Here is a 22,800-nt window from a genome sequence, read left to right as displayed (position 1 = left end):
AATGAAGAGACAAGGGCTACTGAGGCTGAATGGATGGTTTTGTCTGAAAAGAGAAAGGAAGGAGAGGATCTTGCACTGAGCAAGCTGATCTGAAGGCAACTGAGAGGCTAATATGTAACAGAGACATAATCCATACCTTTGAAACGTACATTACAGAGTCCCTCCAACTCATGAAAGCTACAGGTCTCCCTGTAGAAAATATCTTTACCTGTTTTGCTAGCTGTGTCTCCAACTGGTTGATCAGATCTTCCTTTCCTCGCACTGTGCCCATCAGCTCTTGGTATTTCCTGTGCAGAGTGCTGTCTGATTCACTGGTCTTCACGTTGGCTAGTTTTATCTTCTCTTCCATAACTCTGACCTGTAATGACAATCAGAGAGAGATAAAAAAACAAAACAACACAAATGAAGGAGTTGCTTGTTTAGTGGTAAGACCGTAACTTAAAGTATTTGTGGGTTTCATATTTTTGAAGTCAGGAAAAGAAGAAAAAAAGAAAAAAAGAACAACCTTCAAGTCACACTTAGTTTATATCTACATATGTGAAGAGAACATTGTCCATTCATTTGTAATGCTGAAGCAGTAACAGATGCAAACTGAACCATGAACAGATAAACACATTGTTGATTGTGAAATATTTGCACACTATTGGTCAAAGAGACCATACGGGCACCATAGTCTACATAGACATATGGGCAAGGTACACCACATTTTCCTCCTTTGCAATACCATGGTCAGCTTTTTACCCCATTCACTACCAAGGTATGCACCACAAAACCCTGGCCATTTGCTTCAGATCAAGGTTTCCATAGGGAAATGTACTACAGAGTTCCTTCCTCCTCCTATCGCCAGCTTAGACAATGTTTTGGCAACTTCTGGCTTTCTGACAAGTCTTTTCTCCGACCTCTTAAGGAGTTACCATATTAGATATGTCAGAAGCTTTGCCTATCTTTGAGTTCCTGCCAGTACCAACACCTGTTCATCTCAGCAGGGGAAGCACCAATGTAATGCTCCTTCACTACAGACAAAGTTTCAATGAATGAAAATCTAGCTGCTGCTGAAGCCTTTCAGGTTTTTAACAAACTTTTAAAAGCTCTTTGCTTTCTTCAAAACCTATGTCTCTCGATATACTGTCTGTTTTATCATTACCTCATCCTATTGCAATGGATTATAAGACTTCATTTCTAAAGGTGAACGGATTTCCACCAACTTAACTCAAACCTGCTAATTGCAGCATTTGATGATGGGAAAATATCTGGTTCCAACACATCCCAGATAGAATGAATCTGCAAAGAAACCAACTCCAGATACCATTAATTTGGCATGAGTTTAGAACCAGGAATGCAGAATGCAGGCAATGATCTGAGCACTTCACAGAGTCTGTGGGAGAGAGTTACTCATGCTCTGTTGAGCAGCCTACACTTCATACTTGCAGAAGCTGTGTTTTGTCCTCCTGTCTGCCTGCATTAGGCAGAGAAGCAAACTGCCTCTTCCTCACACTGAATCAGAAAGGTAGGCGCCCAACATCCGAGCCAGAAAACTAAGCCTGCTGAGTCGGATGTGTTTTCATTAGAGTTTAGGGTGATTATAGTAAAAAGAAATGGCCCCTCCTTTCTGTCTGATACCCAAATGCTGACTCTGTACTAGAGGTTCAAAGAGGGGACTGCAAACATGTGATTTCCTTAATTGAGGTTGGCAGCTACAGGGAGCCCATTGAATTAACAAATCCAACCTCCCAGACTCCTGGAGAGAAAGATAACAATGGATTTCACACTTGATGTGGAGCCCTCTCATTTGTCAGCTGCTTCTCATTCATGGTGAATATACTTATTAGTGGAAGGGAATGGTCCTGCTTCTTATGCTGTCACTTCTTCAGGCTGTCAGGCAGCAATGAAGTATTTCTCTAGGAACACTTATCTCTGGATGTGGATAAGGCTGCTGGAAAGGCAGACCCTACAACTTTGAGGGTTGCTAGTCTTTAGGACCTGCCAACATATGGCTGCAGAACTGCTGGTGGCAGATGAATAAAGGCAACCCTCATTTCTGCTGATGGCAGGTGAGTGAAGGCAACTCTCGTTTATCCTACACCTTCCCAGCCAAATTCTCCCTTTCTTGCCCGTTCTCTTACCTGGATTTGACTTGGTCTCTATCTGCTCCCTTGCTGTCATTGCATCTTACCATATCATGGACACTCTACTCCTGTCATTGAGGTGTCTTCTACTATGAAACCTCCTTCATTGGCCTGTGGCAATAACTGTATTTCCCACTGGTGCTGTCAGAGTGACAACATTACCTTTGCCTGTCTTGGTTGGGTGTGGACTTACTGATACCACTCTCAAGAACAACTCTTGTTCTTGGCTGACAATTGCTGACCTAGCATAGAGGCCAACAGTATGGTGACTAGACATAGCATCTTTCCTATATTTAAGCTGGTCAGAAAAAAATCTTGACATCGATATCAAACTGGCATGGAATAGTATGTTCTGCAGACAGAATACCTTACCAGATGCTTCAAGTTCTTGATTCCCAGGCAATATGTTTCCCATTATATAACATTGCCTATTCAGTCCTTCAATACTTAAGTCCTCTTTGACAGCCATTCTTGGCCATCTTGCACGGCTCTTAGTTCTGCGCTTTAATCTCTGACTCAATGCTCAGTCCTGCAGCTCTTATCCAGCTGGAGGGAGTTGGTTCATTTCAAACCTTTCCTTCAGCAGTGGTCTGCAGTGATGCAGGAGCTCAGACCATCTGGCCCTTCCTGACTCTTTTGTTTTTATAATACTCCTTACAGCACAAACTATACAACAGTCTGCTTCCCAAAGGTCCATTAGAACATTAGAGCCTGTTCACATGCTGAAGCCTCTCTCTCTCCTTCTCCATTATTCAAGAAGGCTAGGACTAGCTTAGACAATATGCCTAGTTTTTAGATGGTTACAGTAATATGCAATGAATCCAGCTCTTACTGCTTTTCTCCATGGGCTCCCAAGCCAGAGCAGTAATTACTAAAAAGAAAGTCCAAAACAACTGATAGGTTTTGCAGACACACCCTTACTTCTTTCACAGAACCTTCCCTACTTGTAGACAAGTCCTTACCAGTTCTCTTAAGTATTTGTTTTCTGAGGACCTGCCAGGCAGCTCTACCTCTGCAGCGTAATCCTGAAGGTACAACATCCCCTTCCTTTTCCATAACCAAGCATGCCTATCATGGATGAGGGGGTAAAGGCTGTGAAGCTGAGAGGCAGATATAAGGTGCCAGTTTTCACTTAGGGTTGAACCTATTTAGGCACCTGTTTGTACCTCAGGCTCAAAGACTGGGAAGTAGACCAGAAAATCCCTTCACCACTGTAAATCAGCGTTTCCCTAGCAGAGCACAGCACTGCAGAGTGCGGTCTGTATGCTAGATTGGAGGGAATTTAAAGTAAGTTCCTGCTTGGCTTGTACCAGAGCAACCATAAGAGAATCTCTTACCTGTTTCTCTGCATCCTCAGCTCTTTGCTCTGCTTCTATCACTCTCTGTTCCAATTCCTGCATCTTCAGAGCCAGAAGAGAAGGAGAGGAGAGGGGGAAAGAAAGAAAAGAAATTTACACCACCTGGAAATTCACCTGTTTTACTCAGGAATCCTCCATTTTTTGTGCAGGTCTACAGATCTTTGGCATCTTTTGGGTTAACTGGACAGGTTTGATCAGGAAAAAAAAAAAGTCTTTGACCTTTTCCAGTCTTCTGCCCTACTTTGAATTTACCGGAACTGTTTTCTCATTAGTAAGCTTCATCATTCATTACACGGGTCAAGGAAATAGTCCCAAAGTCTTGACCCCGTCTCTACAATTTACACACCATGGGCTGTCCCTACAAGAAGCCTGTCTACAGCATGCCATTCTTTCCTGCTTTTATTGCAAGCTAGGATTCATTCACAATGGTAAATAAAAATGAATACATCTTGGAAAGCTCACAGCAGGTTCTCTACGATGCCACATTATAACCAATGAATACTTTGCTTTGGCTTCAAAAGCATCACAGGCTCATAACTGACAAGATTAACAATGATCTTAATTTTCCTATGCTTCTTTTCATTTTAAAGAGCTTTGCAAACTGACAATTCTGTGATTCTTTATCTGAGCATTGCTGCTATTGACGTCAAAGGACAATGAATAGAATTTTATTCTAAATATATATAAATCACTTCATTCTCAGTGAAATGCAGATGTACCTGGGGTTTCTATAACAACTTACCACTAGAGCCCAGCCTTTTTTTTTTTTTTATTAGCAACTTAGAATCGCATTCAGTGCTTGCAAGGTCATCTTCCACCACCTGCCCTGCTTCGATGGGTCTCAGATTTAAGCTGAGTAATATGAAGTCAGTGACAGTAAATTTCATCCACTAAGCTGCAAAATTTGAGGAATGCTTCACAGAGTTTCCAGCATTTACTTGTGTTTTACTAATGAAGGAATGACATAGACACAGCTTCAGAAGATTAAAAGAATCATGCTTCAAGCAGAAAACGAACTAAAAGGGGAACTGAGCTCTTTTTCTCTCCAATGCATTTTACAATTCTTGATAAAGCACCGGAGCAAAGTATTCAGGTTGGTCACTATGAAGACCAAACCAATACTTCTGCAAATGGGACTTATTCCTCTTGGGTTGTTCACCCAGAATGGAGATGTCAGCATTCCTGTGTTTCCATTTCCCTTCCTTCAGATGGCAACAAGACAACTCTCCTTTTCATACATACACATTGATCATAAGAGCAGACTGACACTTATTGACAAACAGAAAGGTACATAGACAACTATTGAGGTGTCTACATATAACTAAAAAAGCCATACCATAACAAATTCAAACCATTTAAGATCAGAAAGTGCCACATTTAGCATGATACCTCTCAGGTTTGCTTTTTCAGTGGAGCAATCAAGGACATCATAGTCTATGGAGTCTATAGTATATCCAAATCAAGGACATTTCTTTGGCAGAGGAGCAGAGAGATGCCACAGCAGACCACACAGACAGCCAAAGCTCCTCTGACTGAAGACCCAGCCTCTGAGAGTCTTGGTAGAGACTGAGCTCAAGGCAATCTAACACTGACAGCAGTGGTCTGGGTTATGACATGAGTCTGTGTCCATTAGGAACAGTGATCTACCCATGCATTTATTAGTCTCTGGATAGTCATCACCACAGACAGGTAGCAGCAAAATATATTGGTGAAAGACAGATGCTAACTGGAGACATAATACACCTTGTGAAACAAAGACTGTTTCTGACAGTAGCTTCAGAGTCAATGGCCTCTGCTAGTTTTCTGATGAATTGACAGGGTCTACATTCACAGCACAGACTTTAGATGAATCTCTGGGCCTGTTCCCAAAGGCTATGCTCTTAGACTAATAATTCAATCCTCCACAAGGTGGGTGATCTGCATGAAAGACTCAGGTTATTTTAAGAAGGCAGCACTGTTCTGACTGAAAAACTCCTTGCTGTCCCAGCCTCATGACAGTTTGCTTTGCATTGCTAGCAGTCCTGGTTCCTGATCAGGACAGAGAATGTACATTGGGACCGCTCCTGATCACTAAAGAGTTATGAAACTTCTTGTGCAAGCAGGGTGACCTGGCTAAGTTCCAGTCAAATCAATTACTTTTGTCACCCTAATTCCCTCCGTAGCCTTAAATGAACTTGTACTTTTCTTAACTTCCTGTACTACATTGTTGGGTTGTCCTACTATGAACTATTAAATAACTGATGTGTTTCTCATGTACACAAAATGATTACTTCACCCATCCCTGGTGTCAGCTGTCTCACTGGGGTGCATTCAGATTTAATACATCCATGCTTGTAAGGCTCTTTCAAATCCCTCAATGAATTAATAATAATGCTTGGTATTTACATGGGTCCTTTCATTCAAAAGGCTTTATAATTTGACAAACGCTACTAAGTAACTTGACCTAGGTCACATACAAAACTTAGTGACCAAGCCAAATTCAAGTAACTCTTCTCCCAAACATTAGCCCAGACAGCTTGTATGGAGAGAAACAGGCCCAGTTGTATAGCCATGCTTGCATGAGACAAAAGAGGCTTTTCCCATATGTTCACTGTTTATTGAAGTAAGACAGAAGCAGGTTAAAAGCGACCCAGATGGCCCTTCTAAAAGCTGCAAAAGATCCTCCTGTCAACCATTCACACAGGCTTTCCCCCTCCTGATGGCTCAGAACACACGAAATAAAATTGAGTGAAAAAAGTTCCTGCATGTCTCAGCCTCATTTTCCTCCTGTTGTTCTTTTCCAGAGCTCACTCCTAACCAGGTCATCTTGCTGCCAAGGCAACGGCCTGCTATGTCGCTCACCAACAGAGGAGTATCCCTTTCTTTGTGTGTGTACGAGAAAGTCGGAGTGGAAACAACTGCCTGTTTCCAAAGAGACCAGATCCCTGCCGATGTCCACAACAAGGCAGAACCCAGGGATCTCATGCCCTGCGGGGGTCCAGCAAGATGGCAGAGCTTCGTCTTGGAGGCCAGGGGCTGGGGTCCTTCTGCCACGCCAACCCGCAGCCAGGCTTGGCGAAGCTCACGAAAGTTCACACCATGTGAACTAGGGCACTGGCAGTTAAACCATTGGGTTTTAAATTCCTCATGTTCTGAACAGTGATCTAGATTATTCAATCTAAGCGGATTTTAAAAATCTGAAGTATTTAAACTGTTAGCGTGCATTGTACTACCAATGCCAGGCATGAGTGGCTGGGTTTTTTTGTGAATTAAAATAGTAAATCTGCCTTAAAATCATAAACTTGATTATAAAGACTGATTTAAAATGTGGGGGATCAGGTTTCCAAGCCTTTCTATCAGCAGCTTCCAGACCCCTGAGACAACCTAGCCGGTGAGCAAGTATCACACACCTGTTAACACTGTTCTTCACTTTCATTGGCAAAACCACTTTTTTTTTTAATTAATCTTCCTGTTGCTGCAAACCATATCAGAGGATCTCGGGGGCAATGTTCACCAGAGGCTGGCAACACAGCTTCAAACTGTGCCTATTTCACATTTTTCAAAGTGTCCCCCCCCACAAACCTTTTTGAAAATGCAGTACTCTTTCAAATAAGTCTGAATCTCTTCATTCTCACAGACAGAACCGTAAAAAAAAAAAAAAAAATAATCACAGTTGCTATAAAATATATGATAAAAATCCCTGGAGTTGGCATCACTATGCATAGCATAAAGCATGCGCCTCCTTCAGTTCTGCGTCACTGCCCATCTGAGGGGGAGAAGGATGCAGCACGGACAGGAGCCCCAGTTGCTGTGACTGCTGGGGAGCCCTGTAGCGACTGAGGAGGAGGGAAGGAGGATCTCCAAGCAAGTCGTTGCAGAGCAGTGAGGAACCTGGGGCACGGGCCACTTCTCAACAGCTTGTTGTGTGTTTAGCACCTGTCCTCCTGATCCTGCATCAGGCTCTCCTGATGCAGTCCACCTGTATCAGGAGAGCCTGCTGGAGCTGCCCCACAGTCCCTGAGGCTCTCCCCTTCCCACATGACATTCAGAGTAGGGAACTGCAATCCTGCTAGCTCTTTGACCCTTCAAGTAAGCCTACAACAGCACTGTACAAGTAGTTACAGAGTAACCTGATCACTGAACCAAGCTGCTCCTTAATCTCAACAAAGGGAACATCGCTTTGACTGAAAGGCTGGATTAGTGGCAGTCAGGCCCCTTCCTCGAGGAGCCCCCTGAAGGAGATGACAATTTCATTCTCTGACATGGCCCACAAACCTCCCTAAAGAGATAGTCAAAAGATCTCTGGCAAGTCTGTTCTCCAAAAAGAAAGTCTGATAGGTGGGTTTCTTTTTGTGTGGAGGTAGTCAGGAAGTTTCTCAAAGCAGGAATTAATAAAGCACAAGGCCACAGATTCCATAATGCAGCAAGTGTAGAGTATTGCACATGAGTACTGGTTGTCTTTACCAGACCTGCGCCACATCTATACATGATTTTTTTTAATGCGCCTTTATCTAAATGGACTTTACGACCATTTTCAATGTTTTCCAAGGTAAGTAATCACTAAGGTCCATCTCAGAAGCTACCTTGAAAAGATGAAGAGGGTGCTTAGAATTGCATAATTTCTTAAAATATGACGGGTGGAATGTATGTCTCATGCAGTATACAGCATTAGTGGAAACATAATTACAGTGAAAGCAAGGATGAAAATTGCTCCACTCTGAAGTAGATGTCATTTTGATGTTTTTACATCCAAAACCAACAAACAAGAATATACACATAAGAGTTACGTAATAGAAATTGGAGCAAAAGTGAGTTTAGAACATATCTGTTGTCAGGTACAGCTTAAAAGCATTTGGAGTAAACTGCAGTCAGTTGTAAAGATTTCAACTTCATTAGCAAACTGACTGAAAAACTGTTTTCACTTTCTAACAGTAATTGAAGATCTAAGCGATCTTGGACTGGACTGTGATGATGTAAGCCACATTCTGAAACAAAGAAGGAACCCCACAGCAATCTACAAACTTGGATTTTATGCAAATTAGAGGTTAGTGAAAAAGCTTTAATTCAAATTGAAAAATAACTAAATTTAAGGTAAAGAAAAAACCACCAAAAATCCACATCATGATAGAAACAAAAAAAAACCACCCCAACAAAACCCTCAATTCTTTGCCAGTCCTCTCCCCTAGGATTGCAAACGAGTTCACTTAGTGCGCTTGAAAGAGATTAGTGGGAGATGCCTCTAAAACCAGACAGAGGTCATGCAAGTTTCTAACATCCAGATCTCAAAGTATCTCAGTCCTGCTCTTCAGTAACCCCAGAACATTTTGACTGGATATGCAGTGTTATTCTAACACTATGGCAGTACATGTACCCCTGTCCAGTCTTTTAACACTACAGCATAATTTGCACTCCTGCAAGCTTTTCTATTGCCAGCCAAGTCCTGATCCTGCTGTTCTTATCCAAAATATCCATCTTTGCTCTGCAGCTGCCTCAGTCACTTTAGATATCCAGAATCTTGCTGGTACAGTGTTTTCCAGTAGAATCCAAATACCCAGTGATTTTCCAGTAAACAAGGCCAAATTCTTATTTTCACTAATGCCACTTTACATCACTCTGACAGGCACATCTCTGTATCTCAAGTAATAAGCAGAGTGCAATGACATACTGTAATCAAGAAAGAGATCCCCGCCACAGGTAACAGTTTTATTGGATGGCTCAGCGTTTAGGGATTTTTTTGCTTTCATGCCATGACTCAGTGTGAAGTAGAAGAAGCCACCATTGCCTCACCTTCTCAGCTAACAGCTCTCGGATCTTGCTTGCCTGCAAGCGGAATTTGAAGAGCTGGGACTCCAACGCAAGGCATCGCTTTTGCCAGTCTGTACAGCTGCCATTCTCCACTGTGAGTTCTGTCATTGTGAAGTTAATCATCCACCTGGGATGTCGTCTAAGGTGCTCTAAAAATCCTACAGAAGAGAAGGGAAAAATATATATTTTAGACCGGCAAATTTTTACCCCTTGTGCCTAGTCTTCCTTGGTCCATCTTACAGGACTGGTAACAAAGGCCATTTCTTCTGCAAGCAGAAGATGAAAATGGTACTATCCCAAGTTATTGATATCACTCTCTGCTAGAGGTTACTTTTAATGGATAACAGATAAATATTCAAATAAACTTTTACCTTTAGAGTGAGTAAATAATTTACCCATCATACTGTATATTCCAAAAACAGTCTTACTGCCATCCTTACAGCCTTGCTCAGCATCTACCTATAGACTAGGAGTATTTTTTACTCCTGCCTCCTTTGGACCAGTACAGCTGTAAAGCCTCAGGTCACTAAAAGTGACTCTTAAAGGTAACTCAGGTCACACATCCATTATTAACTCGGGGCACCAGTGCCTTCTCATACAGACTGTGTTAAGAGGATGTGATGTATGAAGCAACAGTGTTCCCAATCTCTAAATACTTGATACAGTCAGTCTACAAGAAGAGTGGAAGAGTAGCTGTACCACAGTATCTAAACAACCACTCTGTTAAAACATAAAGAGATCCCAGCCAGGAATAAACTAGGGCTGAAGACAAAACATGCAGGTCTACTGAAGTCCTTGTAGACGTCAAGGGATATACATAACTCCACAAAGTGGAAAAAGCTGTGGTTTTTGAAGTTGTTTTATTTTCTTACTCAGTAACTGTTTAGACATTTCAGATACTTCGTGCTCATTTTAAAAGATATGTAAAATGTAGGTAATAAGCATCCTTAATCAAACTCAGGCATTTGTGAGTGCTCACAAACAGGTTTATAATACCAGCTCAGTGTGTGCAGTCCAGCAGCCAGCTGTCTAACCCTACAATAACAAGTGTTTACAAAGCCAGAACAGTTATTAGTTCATCAGCTTCATCAAAACACTGAAACTCAAACTTATTAAAGGGACTTCTCACCTGCTCACAGGCAAACTCAGTGCTTTCCTGAACTGGGACCAAAGTTAACAGGCCAAGACCTGGGAGAGAGCAGTGAAGTCACTCAGCCTCATTGCCTTTACATCTGCTCTTGCAGGGTGGGAAAGATTAAGATGTCCCTCTAGTTGTACCCACTTGCCAGGACACCTCGCTCATACTTTGCATGTAAGAGACCTGAGATTCAAGTTACCCTAAGTATACAAAATAGGGTAAGTACACATAACACAGCAAGCCACTCTGTCCAGCTATACCCCTGCTGTTCTGAGTTAAGGAAGACACATTTTATACCCTTTAGCTACAAACATTACCTGTAAGTTATTTTATATACAGGTTGCTTTGTTCAGTAATACAAAGTCTTCCTGGCAGTGAGTTGCCTGCCTTTCCAATGATTTGGGAAATACTATTCCACGTCAGAAGGTAGATTTAAGTAAAACAAGGAAAAGGCACACATGTTCGGTACTGCACCACTGCAAACACTCTGCGATAGGAAGGAAGACCAGCATTCTACAAGCAGCACACCCACAGCTTTACAGAAATACAGAGGCCATCCCTTTCCACAGCCCAGTCCAGCACATCGATCTAATCTTTAGCCTAGCTCCTTGTCCAGGCATTTAACCAGGCTACTTCTGGCACACTTCACAACGTTGTAGGGTTTCCCTCTAAGGTAGTGCTATCAGTCCTTCTCAAGCCAAAAGGGTCATGAAAGGATCCTGCAACACCATAAGTTTGTTTACAGCTAACTCTGTTCTGGACATAATACTTCAACTCTCAAATGAAATTCTGTTCTCTTTCATATGGGCATAAAGAGATTTTTAGTCTTTATTCATAGGGTTTAAGTCCAAAGACGGCATATGAATTAATGGGATAAACTCTAATGGCACAAATTAAAATGAGTCTGATTTTAGCTTATGCCACACAGCTCATGCCAGAACAAAAGTAGTTTCCTCAGATAGTCCGTGACTTCTGGTTGAACTAAAATACCCCATTGTGAATAGGAAGTCTAAGACTGGGATAGATGTCCTGAATCATTAAGTCTCATTTCCTTCTCACTGTAGACAACTGCATCCTATAATCCCTTTCATAAATGAACACAGCCCTTCCCCAGAACCGTGCAGGCAGTTTTACTCCCGCTATTCCTGCTGTTCTAGAACCTCACCCCTCTAATGAGCCACCTTCTAATTACCAGCATAAATGTAATAATAACCAGCTTGTATCTGTTCATTCTTGTACAATACTGCCCTTCAGCTTCGCTAGTTTTTTCCCTCCCTCATATTTACCCCTTGGTATAGTTATAGATATCAAAAGCTTCTCCTTAAAGACCTCATTTTGCAAGGCTAGAGATAAGGGGCTCTTTTTGTCTTATAAGAAAAGCTCACCACTCTCCCTCTGCACCTGCTCCAGCTTTAGTGCACATCATATAAAAGAACTGGGTTTTATCTTTCTCACTCCCCTTCATAGACATGGGTGACCACAACTGCATCTGGAAGGCAACATGCAGCCTCACCAAAGCATTGTGTAAAGGCATTTAGTACTTTCCACTCTCCTAGGGAATACCTTACCTGACTGCATTTGCCTTTTTTACAACCACATTACACTGGTGGTCAACATTCACAGACAAGCCAACACAACTGGAGCAGAGGAATCTCAGCTGGCTTTGCCTTTGCAAATGCCAGACGGGGGAGTGCAGGGGGCCCATTACAATGATATTGGAACAGAAAAATGAAGTACAGGTCTGTGCCAGATCCCCACAAGATCAAGGATCTCTGTACTACAGTCCATTGCAAAATTTAACAGGCCCATGGTTACCCTATGATTGATTAGTATATCCAGGTCTTTTCCTCCTCTGCTGCCTCTAAACAGTGCTCTCCCAGGTTTTGTGCCCACTTTATTACTACTTCTAATGTGCAATTTTACTTTGTGTCATTAGAGTTTATCACATCCTTAATAATCCCCTGGGTCAGTCAACTCTTCCAGTAAAATACCTACCTTCCAACACCCCCTGCTTCAGCACAGTGTTGTCACGTTCTCTTTTGTCATTTCTTTGTCTATCTTATCATTCTTCTATCAGTCCCCATCTTCTCCACTTAAGCTAAAAACTTCCCCATGTGTCATGACATCAAATGATTTCTGAAGGCCTTACCCTTTTTCACAGAAAGATACTGTATCACAATGTCTCACATTTACCCCTAAATTACAACTTTATTTACAGCTTCAAATTTATTCTGAATTCTCATTTACTGTTAAACGCATCATTCCTTCTCCCCCATTCACCTAAATCTAAGCAGTTCATCTGTACTTTATGAATTACAATATGAACTTTATTTTGACAGACTGACTTTAAATCCTTGCTACTGGACCTGCCATTTCATACATCATTTTTTTGTAATTCTTAACCATCTTAATCCACTAAATTCTTTGATTCCTCCCCTCCCCCCAATATTGGTACTTTTCATATCAGATAAAGAATTTATATGGTTATATAAACCATATTTATATGGTTATACAAAACTGGTTCTTTTTTCCCTTTGGTGTATGAAGAAGTTGGGAATCAGATACTTTCAGGTGCAGTATTCTTACTTTAGGAACTTGGAAAATAGGAGGCAGCCACTTTGTTCAAACAAGCTGAGATTTTCAAAACTTCATTCTTAAATGCAGACACTTCTTAAACAGCAGCTTCATTTTCAGTGTTAAGTATCAAAAAACTTCCAGTGAAGATAATGGAAGCTACAAAGTCCTTAGAACTTAGTGGGGGAAAAATGACTGAAACAACTTCTAATGCAGACATGACACTTCCAGTTTTGACTATATCTGTACCTTTTGATCAACAGTGGAGACAGTTCTGACACTAAATGCTATATCCAAAATAAATATGAATATATTTACTTGGAGTGCCCATATCCAGTTGTAATTCTGATGAAGCTAAAATTTATACCAGAATGTCATGGGGTCTTTTTGGTTTTAGACCAGAATCAGCTGATATCCCAGATGTTGGTGGATCCAAACTAGAATTCAAAACACTTCAGAGACTTTGTATATTTCCACCTGAAAAGCCTTCTAAGAATAAAAAGCAATTAATCAACATGAAGGCTTTCAGGTGCAGATATAAATGCAAGTAAAGTGTTTGTAGCTTTGTTCATTCAGTGCAAACAATGCAGGCAAGTGAAACGGTATTTCCATATTTCTAACACAAGCGTCTCCTCAGCTCAGGAATCAGTTTACCTAGGCTGTTATAGGGGATTCAGTCAGCACAGAAAAGTGCAGTTCTCAGCACCTGCCAGCAAAATGCACCAGACCCTGCCTGAACACCGGAGCTGAATACTAGTCTAACTTTCAGCTACCATCGTACTACAAAAGGAATCAGTAGAAATGTGATAAATGCAACACATGAAGGGAGAGAGATTTCCTCCCACGTCACTGCATCAACACCAAGAGGGTCAGCAGTATGGGCGATGGTCAAAAGTCAGTGTGGAAACCCCATACTATTAATCAACTCCCTGCCCCCAGTCACCTCATTTTCCACTTCACAACCAGTTTCACTCCCCAGCTTTTTAACCCTGAGGCCATTGGAATTGTTCAGCCACACGGTCATTTCCCATTCACAAGTGTGGCCCGGGATGTGCAGAGCATGGGGAAAAAAGTAACATGACAAGCTGTGGGATGAGCAAGGTTTGGCGAGGGCCAGGGGAAGAAAAAAAAATTTCCCTCTACATCAGTGCAGGTGGTTTGACTAGTGAAAGTGCCAGAAGGCAGGAAAAGGGCTCCTCGTTTTGGCATCCTGCCTCCAGAGGTCTTGCCCCACACACCTAGGCTTACCAGGAAGACAGACGAGACCGCAGGACTTACATATATTACTCTTGGGCTGCATTTCCCCCCTCGTGTCGCCGTTCCTCCCCCCACCTCCTCCATGCAGCTTCAGGGACCAAAGTCCCAGACCCGAAGGCAAACCTACTTACTTTAAGCAGCAAACCTCAATTAACAGAGATGACACAACATCACCCCCAAAACGTTCCAGTCAGTCCCCTTACCGTCACCTTGAAGAAAGAAAAGAGAGGGGAGAAAGGCTCCGATAGCCAACCCCGCACAGACCAGCCCTCCAAAGCCCCCGACCCTTCTCCCCACTCGAGGGCTCGCGGCCGGCAGACATCTCCCCCGGCAGCGAGGAGGGGGCCCGGGCCGCCGGAGCGCCTCCCCGCCCGCGCTCACCTTGGCCGGCGCGGGGGTCTCTCCCCGGAGGAGCGGGAGCAGGAGCGGGAGCAGGAGCAGGTCAGTGACAGGCGCAACCGGCGGCGCCCGGAGGCTCCTGACCCCGCGCGGCCGCGGGGAGCGCGGCGGGGCCGGCCCTTGCCGCGGGCGGCTGCGCGGCAGGCAGGTGCCCGGCACGGCTTCTGTCCCATTCAGCACTTTCCCATTCTCTCTCCGTTTTCCTTCGAGCGGGAGAGCCCGGCTCAAATATCAGAGCCAGCCCTCCCGAGGAGCGCAGGAACTGACATCAGCCGCCCCGGGCTTTTAACCCCTTCTCGGGCTCGGCGGCGAGGCAGGTGGGGCGGGCAGCGCCCTACCCCGGGTGCCGGGGCGGCCCGGGAGGAGAGCGGCCGCAGCCGCGCTCTGCCCCTGGTGGAGACATCCCCCTCCCCGCCCACCCTGCATCCTCGGGGGCTTCCACTGAGGCCGGGAGTGCGGAGAATAGGCCGGTGCTGTCGGGGCAGTCCGGGCCGGGCTCCCCGCGGCCGCCCGGAGCGCCTGCCGGTGCCCCCTCGGGCGGGAGCTGTGCCGCTCTCCCTGCGCCGGGCAGCCATCTTGTTCTGCCAAGCGCCTTTGGGCGAAAGCCGAACGGCGCTGGAGGACGACCTGGCCAGGGGCAGAGCTCCTGGCGGCTGCAGGCTTCTTCCTCCGGCCTGCCAAAGGGGCAAGCGTTGGTGTCGGCCCCTTGTCGCCTGGGATCTCCCTTGCAGTCATCTCCCAGCCTTTAGAGCTGATGTTCCCAAACCATCCTCAGCCCCGAGGCACAGCGGTGTTTTCTGTGGAGCAGCCAGGTGGGGAGCTGGCATCCACAGCACCACGCTGCCCTCATCTCCCGCCATAGCCCTGAGGGGCTGGTGGAGCGTCCCAGGCTCCAGCTGGAGCACCCTTCACTGGTTGTAGGCAGCCCCAGGCATGGGTTTGGTGCCGGGATAGAGATGAAAAACAAATTAGTGTAATGATGGCTCTCCTGACCAGATGATGCCATCCTGCCCCACATACTTGGGCCATCTCTCGCACAAAATGGCTCGAGCAAACAGGCCTGGGGCTTCAAGCATTTCTCATGATAGCTGCCAGCACACAAAGTATTTTACTCAGGTATAGGGTCACCACTTACTGAGCAACTTTACATGCAGCATTCCCTTAGATGTATATATATTGACTTATATGAATATATATTACGCGTGTTACTCAAACAGAGCTGGCAATCTCACTGCCAAGGAACGGCCGGCCGCTGGGAGCGAGCGTGGGCACACAGCCTTGTGCTGCTGCTTGCTGCTGCCCGCTGCTGCCCGCTGCTGCCTGCTACTGCGGGCTGGTCACTGCAGCCCCGGGCAGGCTGAGCCCACGCTCTACCTCTTAACATTGAGCAGACCAGGGTGGGCACGTGGAAGCGAAAGGGACTGGAGCCAAATGCGGGCTCCCGGCTCAAATGTCCCTAGGGCTTTGGGCCTGAGACCAATGTGTTTCAAAGCAAAAGGTCATTCATTCTGGTTCGGGTTTAGCAACTGCTTGTTACTTATTCCATCATCAGGCACATTACTTTCGTCAAAGATACTTTAAAAATTTCTCTGTGAAGCTCTCCGCAGGGGGGTAACGACAGTCATGCTGACGTGTCTCTCTGGCTGATTTGCATGTGCCTTTGACATGGCCTGCTTTGCCGCCATGAAAGGTGGTCTCATCTCCTCTAGAAAGTGAGTGTGGCTTGTTGGGTAAGGGCTGCACTGAAAAGATTGAGTGGTTATGAGAGATCCATGAATGCTCTGAAACTGTGCTTTGGCTCTTGTGGAGGCTGCCCACACAAAACAGGGCAGTCTGAAGTAAACAGGCTTAAAACAATCTATGGAGGAAGCAGGGAGAAGAACTGAACAAAATTATATCCTAGTACTGTAAGCAACACTATTCCCTAGGCATGGTTAAAAAAGATCTTAAGTGTGGTTAGCTGGCTCACAGATATTGCCTGGTCTGAGATCTGCTGTTTATTGAACTTTTTTTGTAAACTCCTTCCTCACATTGATAGTGTGCTTGCACTGGTGTCTCAGCGAGAAACAATGGGTAGCAAATCACTTACTACACACAAATAAAAATGTGATTAAGTGAGTAAAATATTGAAATATAACTAAAAACTTAAGGTCAAGATTTGGACACTGGAGTGACTAAAGGCAGACTCTGAAATGTGTACCTCATTATCCAAATAAGTAGTCAGATTTCCAAAGACTCTGTGGACCTTGCAGTTCCCTAAAGATTGTTTCGCTTTAGATTTCTCATCCGTTTCCAGTTTCATGGGAATTTGGCTGAATGAAGCTGCCTGTTCCTCTCTAGCTAAAAGACAAAGCATGCATTACGGAGCTGGTTCAGGCAGAGAGCAGGATAGCGCTACGCAGAGATGGCCAGAGAGCCAAGTGGAGACAGGCAAAGAACTGAAAAGAAACAGGCATCTGCCGAGGCGCTCTCCCATTCAGCCAGCCAAGCAAGGACAGACAGGAATACAGGCAGAGATGGAGCTGGCAGCTGGGACAGTATCACCCAAAGAGATTTCTCCAGCAATTCCCAGTGGAAGGGACTCCAATTGCCTACAATCTGTATGTTGTGTGTGTGCCTGTATTAATCATTACTCCCAATGATCAAGGAATTGTAATAAGCAACCAGAACCAACATGATTTATGGCTTCCTATAGGTATTTCAGAGGGCAAAAGGTAGCTTCATGCTTTACAGAGTCCCCTCCTGAACTGAGGCTGGCCAAAAACAACATGGGAAAAGGAGCTATTCCCTTCATGCTCCCCATCCTATTCCTGACTCCTTTCAGGCACAGCATGCAACCACAATATTTCTTAATCTGAATTTTATGAGGTATTTTTATTTTTCCTTTAAAGGCACTGGTCAAGTTCTCTCATTTGCACCAGCAAAGCCAACAGGATTGTATTGCTAACTGAAATGTCAATCTGGCCTTGTGTTTTTCCCAGGCAATGAAGCTTGACTGCCAGGACATTCCTCAGCCACTGAGCTTTATACAAAGTACCTCCCCAAGAATTGCCTGCACGCACCTTGCTTTAACCCCTGGAAGCCCAGAACCACCTCAGCCCTCACACAACTATGTGCTGCCATTTCTTTAATGCAGATATTCTACAAAACTGCCTCCCCGTGCCTTCTGTTGCTTCTGTTAAATTATTTAACAAAATTATTATTTAAAAATTTTTAATTAAAAATGTAGCTTCTATTAAATAATGCAAATAGAAAAATAGTTTTGACTTCAGAAGGAGAAGGTTGTAAGAACAGCCAGTAGTATCTCACAGTTCCCAAGTGATTTCCCTTGGCAGTTATCTTTAATATGTCTGCTCAAGCACTCTATATCAGGTCTCTACAATTTGCAGACAAGTCATTCAGCAAAAAATAAAATTTACTATAAACAGCAAATATCTTATTGACAAAACAAACTCTCTGGCAGATCCAAGAGAACTAGCTTGGCACTGTTAGACTATCATTATCACAACACAAGCACAGGCTGCTTTGTTAAGAGCACCATATCCAAGATACCTAAATAGAAGGACAAAAAGATACACGAGAACAAGGTGTCAGAAGATGAGAGCAGAAGAAACTCTGTCTCTAGTAAGCAAAGCTGTCATAGTTCTGCAGGTGGGAGAAAGCATTACGTTCCAGACACAGTGCTGCTGAAAACTTACCAAAGGGGCAAGGACACCAGCCAGACCAAATCCGTGTGTCAGAGCCCCCTGAAGGCTCAATCCTATGTGGGAAAAATCTTGCACAAAAACAAGACAGTGCCTTGAAACACCTGTTTGAGGTACTTGTCTCTCTCCACAGGGAATTCAGGCTTCATATCTTAGTTCTCTAAATTCCACCTATGTTAGAGGCTTAAAGATGTTGAAAGCGGCCTTTGTGCCTAGTTCCCTTACACTGTTTCTCCTGGGCTTGCAGTTTGCCGACAGACACAACACAGATCTGCAAACCCCTGCCTTGCTTCTCTTCTAGTCAGCAATGACAAGTTCATGCAGCAGAAAATAAGAGACTGGCAGCCGTGGATCACCTCAGTGCATAAACCAGTTGCTCGTGGGAGGACCCAGTGGGAGGGCCAGGAAACCATTGCCCTCCGGTACTTTGTCAGCTGGTTTTGATCGTGTTATGGTCATCTCGTCACACTTCACACACAGGACATAAAGACACTCGTGTGTACTATTCAAGCCAGAACTTGAGCGAGAGCATATGTTTTGTATATACGGTCTCGAGTGGCACAGAGCAAAACAATGGAGAATTCCCATTTTCCTTAGGGAGTCACCCCAGGTGTAACTCCAGTGTTATTCTCAGTATTAATAGCTCATGCCTTGTTTCATCTCTGGATTTCTCCAATTTCAGCCTCCAAGTACCATATTGCATTAGGTCTTTTTCTACTAGATTAAGAAGCCATCAACTATCATTAGTCTGTGACAAAAAACTTCTCTTCTATAAAATACACAGATTTAACATCTCTCACAATAATTAATGTTTCCTAGTGCTTGTATTCCCATAGGTTTATCTAGATCATAGATTAGACAACTGGAGCTTAAAAAGTAAATTTGGAGTTATTATCAGCATGCTTGTGTGTGCCTGTTAAACTGCTGTTCCAGAGGGGAGAAGAAAGGAGGACAGCATGTGGGAGTCTTCAGGCTGAGGAGGAGGAAAACAGTCCTTGCAAGTGTATTTGTTTTGTGTGGTCTTTCTGTGTCTGACATTGGCTGGTATGCAGCCCATAAGGTTCCCACATACCACAGTATCCTTTGAATCTTTTTCTGAATCCACAGGCTACAGGGGTAACTGCTGTGCAAGTGATGCCATACATGATGTATCTCACAAGAAAACTGTATCAAGCCCAGATGCTGCAACTATGCAGATAGAGCTGGCTCACCAGCACTTGCAAAACCGAATGTTGCCGCCTTAAGGATGAGGGGTCTGGCTGCTCCTGCCGAGGAAAAGGAGGCATAGAAAGCTGGGGCAAGATGCTGAAAGGAATCGGGGAGAGCCCTGGAGAGCTGGACCTGCTGCTTCTGCAGCCCCAGTCATGTGAAGGATGGCCACAGTTCTGCTGCAAGGGAGAGTCCATATCCCTCAACCCCTCCTTGAATGGCAGCAGGGGGTCTGGCCTCCAGGAGTGTAGCACAGGCAAAACAGGCAGCAGCCTATGGTCATTTTGCTTCCCCAGGTTTCCTGTGAAATGCCAGGCAAATACCTATGTACAGAGCTGGTTCTGGAAGCACTGTGCAAAAAGCTGCACCAGGGAAACAGACCGAAACCACGTGGGGAGCAGGGAACAGGTTATAGATTACTGGTTTGAATTCAGGCCAAGTAATAGAAATAAAAACCTGCTACCCTCTGATGAGGACCAGCAGTGACAGCTATCTGGACAGACTGGCCATCTCAGCCCAGTTCTTAAACATCAGCTGTCTGAGAGACGTGTTTACTAGGAGTGAGCACTGAGGAGGCAATAGTGTGTGCTGCAGGTCACCAGAGGAGCTCCACGGTATAGCATAGATCTCTATTACTGCTATTGTTGATTATAGCTCTGCATCCACCTATCACTGCAAACAGTTTCTCAGCAAAAAAATGCAGACCACAAGGGATCATGGGGAGTGAACTCATGTCTGATGCCCACTAGAGCTGTGAAAAGAGTTGTTGGATGGGAGAGGTTTGGGTAGGCCAGGAGAAGGGGTTGTCCTTGTCCCTGCTGTACCCCTGTGGTATAGCTGGGGGGAAATTCCATTTCCAGAATTGTTAAATCAGTGCTTTCAGTAAAGAGTTAAGTACGTCCCAGCTTGCCCTCTGTTTGGGTGCTGATCTGAGAACTTTGGCATGGGCACCTGGGGCAGCTATGCGGTCAGAGCAGGAGAGGCTGCACAAAACACTGTGGTCTGATGGAGGATCCCTGCCTCTCCACAACCAGTAGGGTGGCCTGTACTGGCTGGGAGTGGGGGAGAGAAGACACTAGTAAGAGGTGGGGCTAGTCTGTGGGAAGGGCTTTGGCTGCCTTCCCAGCCTTGCACTGAAGTCAGGCCTACAGCTGCCAGATGTCAGGATGGGTTGTGGAGAAGAACACGGATCCCTGCTGTAGGACTCCTACTTGCAGAGCCTCCATTGCTGGAACCAGTGGGCGGGGTGTCGTCCATGGGAGTGCAGGAAGGAGGCTACGTTAGCTGGAGAGGTTCTTGGCTCCTTCCCTGGTCTCACACTGGAGCCAGGCACACAGCTCCCAGATGTTTGTGATCTCTGCTCTGGGATCTTTCAAGCTTGTCAAGGCATTGCGTAAAGGGAGGAATTATTTCACTCCCACATGGGGGATGGAAATGTCGAGAGCCCCCACAGAGATCCCCCTGCCTGCTTCTCCCAGGAGGGGTCACCTGCAGGTGAGCAGCCTTGGAGAGGGCTCCGTCTCTCCGCAGGCAAGATCCCCAAGTACTTTGAGAGCAGCAGTTGCTGAGCATCCCTGGCATGCCCCTGTTCCTGCCAGTTTCCATGGCGATCCACAAAAACAGCCGAAAAAGCACAGATCTCTTTTGGAAGACAAATAATAGGATGTGATAGTGCCTGTGGCTGGGGAGGGGGAGACAACCCCACTTTTATACTTCTAACTGAGTCCTGGGGTAAGTCTTGGGGCTTCCCGCCCGCCAGGTTGGCACGGAGAGCATTGCTGTACCATTCCCAAAGGGCTAGTAGCAGTTCAAAGCAGTAACTCCCACTTGTAGGTGTTACAAGCTGCCATAGGAAAGTTCAAATGATATTGCACATTGGTTTAATGGACAGCACTGGCAACTGGTGTCAGCGGGCAGCCTAAGAAAGCAGTGTCTGATAGTCCTTTGACTGGATGGGGTTAGAAGAAGTGCTGATGAGGAGCCCAGGATGTGCCACCATGTGGCCCAGCACGCAAGCACACACACAGGTATGACGTACAGAGAAAATGTGCACACTGCCCTCTCTTCTGTCACGTCTGCAGGCACATGGACAAAATCTCAAACCTTTCATCTTGGTCGTAGAAAGAAACTATCCATGTGCAAGGAACAAATTCACAGTCGTTCCACCACAGTATCATGTCACCAAGACTTCGCCCACTGCCCTGAAGGTCTCACCCTGCCCTCTTCTCCACTACCAAAGCGGCAAGCGTTATTCAGCACACCCTTTCCCATGCAGTTTGGAGGTGCCTGCCTGCCTGATACCCACCCACCCCCTTGCATGCAGCAACAATTGCCAAACAGCACAGCTGCCAAGATGAAAGGACGTGGAGGGAATGGGTAGAGGGGTGGCTTTTCTGATCTGCATCATTTTTTGTGATACAGTTTAAGATTTCCAGAAAATTCTGGAGGAGGGGAGGGGTAAAATTGATAAAGGATAAGATGGCTTTCAAACACAGCCAACAAACATCTTAAAAAGGAAACCTGATTTTGTGTGCCTCCACCTCTGGGCAAAATGTTCTTGGCTCGCTTTCAAAGGTGCTGGGAAATTCAAGGGTTGGGTATCTCTGAAAACTAGTCTCAGGGTGCCTGCAACAGGGTGACCAGAAAAAGGTGCTGATTTTGAAAATGTAATCTTTTTTTTTTTTTATTTTGTAATTTCCTGTCACTGAGCACTCCCTGGGAGGCTCAGGGATTGATCTAGAACTTGTCTTTCACTCTACGCACTGCCTGAGGCAAAAATCCTTGTAAGTGGAATCTGTCACCTTGGCTGTAGATTTCAATGGCGCTTGGATTTCATTGCGCTGACTGCTGCCATACAGAAGACTCCCACCCATTTCCTCATGCTGTGCTCCCTTGCCCAGAGTCCTGTGAGCCTGCAAAGGAGCTTCTGAAGTTGAGGTTGCGGCCCAGCCCCTCCCTCTGTCAGTGATTGCCTCCCCTGCCCGATGGCAGCCTGGAACCTCAGTCCTGGTGTAGAGAGGTACTGTGTCTCCTTGCGCCCTCAGAAACCCATGCCAGAATGTAGAACCGCACTAGGCGGACAGCTAATTAAAACAGCTGGAGCAGCTCCAACACAAAACTGAGTTAGGACCTTCTGCAAAGGATGTCATGGGTAATTTTTAATTATTTGTTTAATTAGTGTTAATTGCACACAGTAGGAGGTCAGAACTCAGCCTGCAAATGCTCAGTTGGCTGGGAAGCGCAAGTTCTCC

At 45.1% G+C, this 22,800-nt stretch overlaps 1 protein-coding gene across 1 annotated transcript in view; it reads right to left on the bottom strand.

The window, feature by feature from the left end:
* Positions 1–9,391, bottom strand: part of PLEKHH1 (pleckstrin homology, MyTH4 and FERM domain containing H1) — a 45,145-nt gene extending 35,754 nt beyond the window's left edge. Inside the window, exons 1-3 of the mRNA XM_075501506.1 lie at positions 9,251–9,391; positions 3,464–3,526; positions 209–358 (exon numbers count right to left, since the gene is read on the bottom strand). Of these exons, the coding sequence (XP_075357621.1) occupies positions 209–358; positions 3,464–3,526; positions 9,251–9,391 (354 nt within the window). The remainder of the gene's footprint in view (positions 1–208; positions 359–3,463; positions 3,527–9,250) is intronic.
* Between the last annotated feature and the right edge of the window lie 13,409 nt (positions 9,392–22,800).

The sequence above is a fragment of the Mycteria americana genome, chromosome 5, assembly GCF_035582795.1.
Source record: "Mycteria americana isolate JAX WOST 10 ecotype Jacksonville Zoo and Gardens chromosome 5, USCA_MyAme_1.0, whole genome shotgun sequence".
NCBI lineage: Eukaryota > Metazoa > Chordata > Aves > Ciconiiformes > Ciconiidae > Mycteria > Mycteria americana.
The sequence above is the reverse complement of the archived record's forward strand: the minus strand, read 5'-3'. Positions and strand labels throughout refer to the sequence as shown.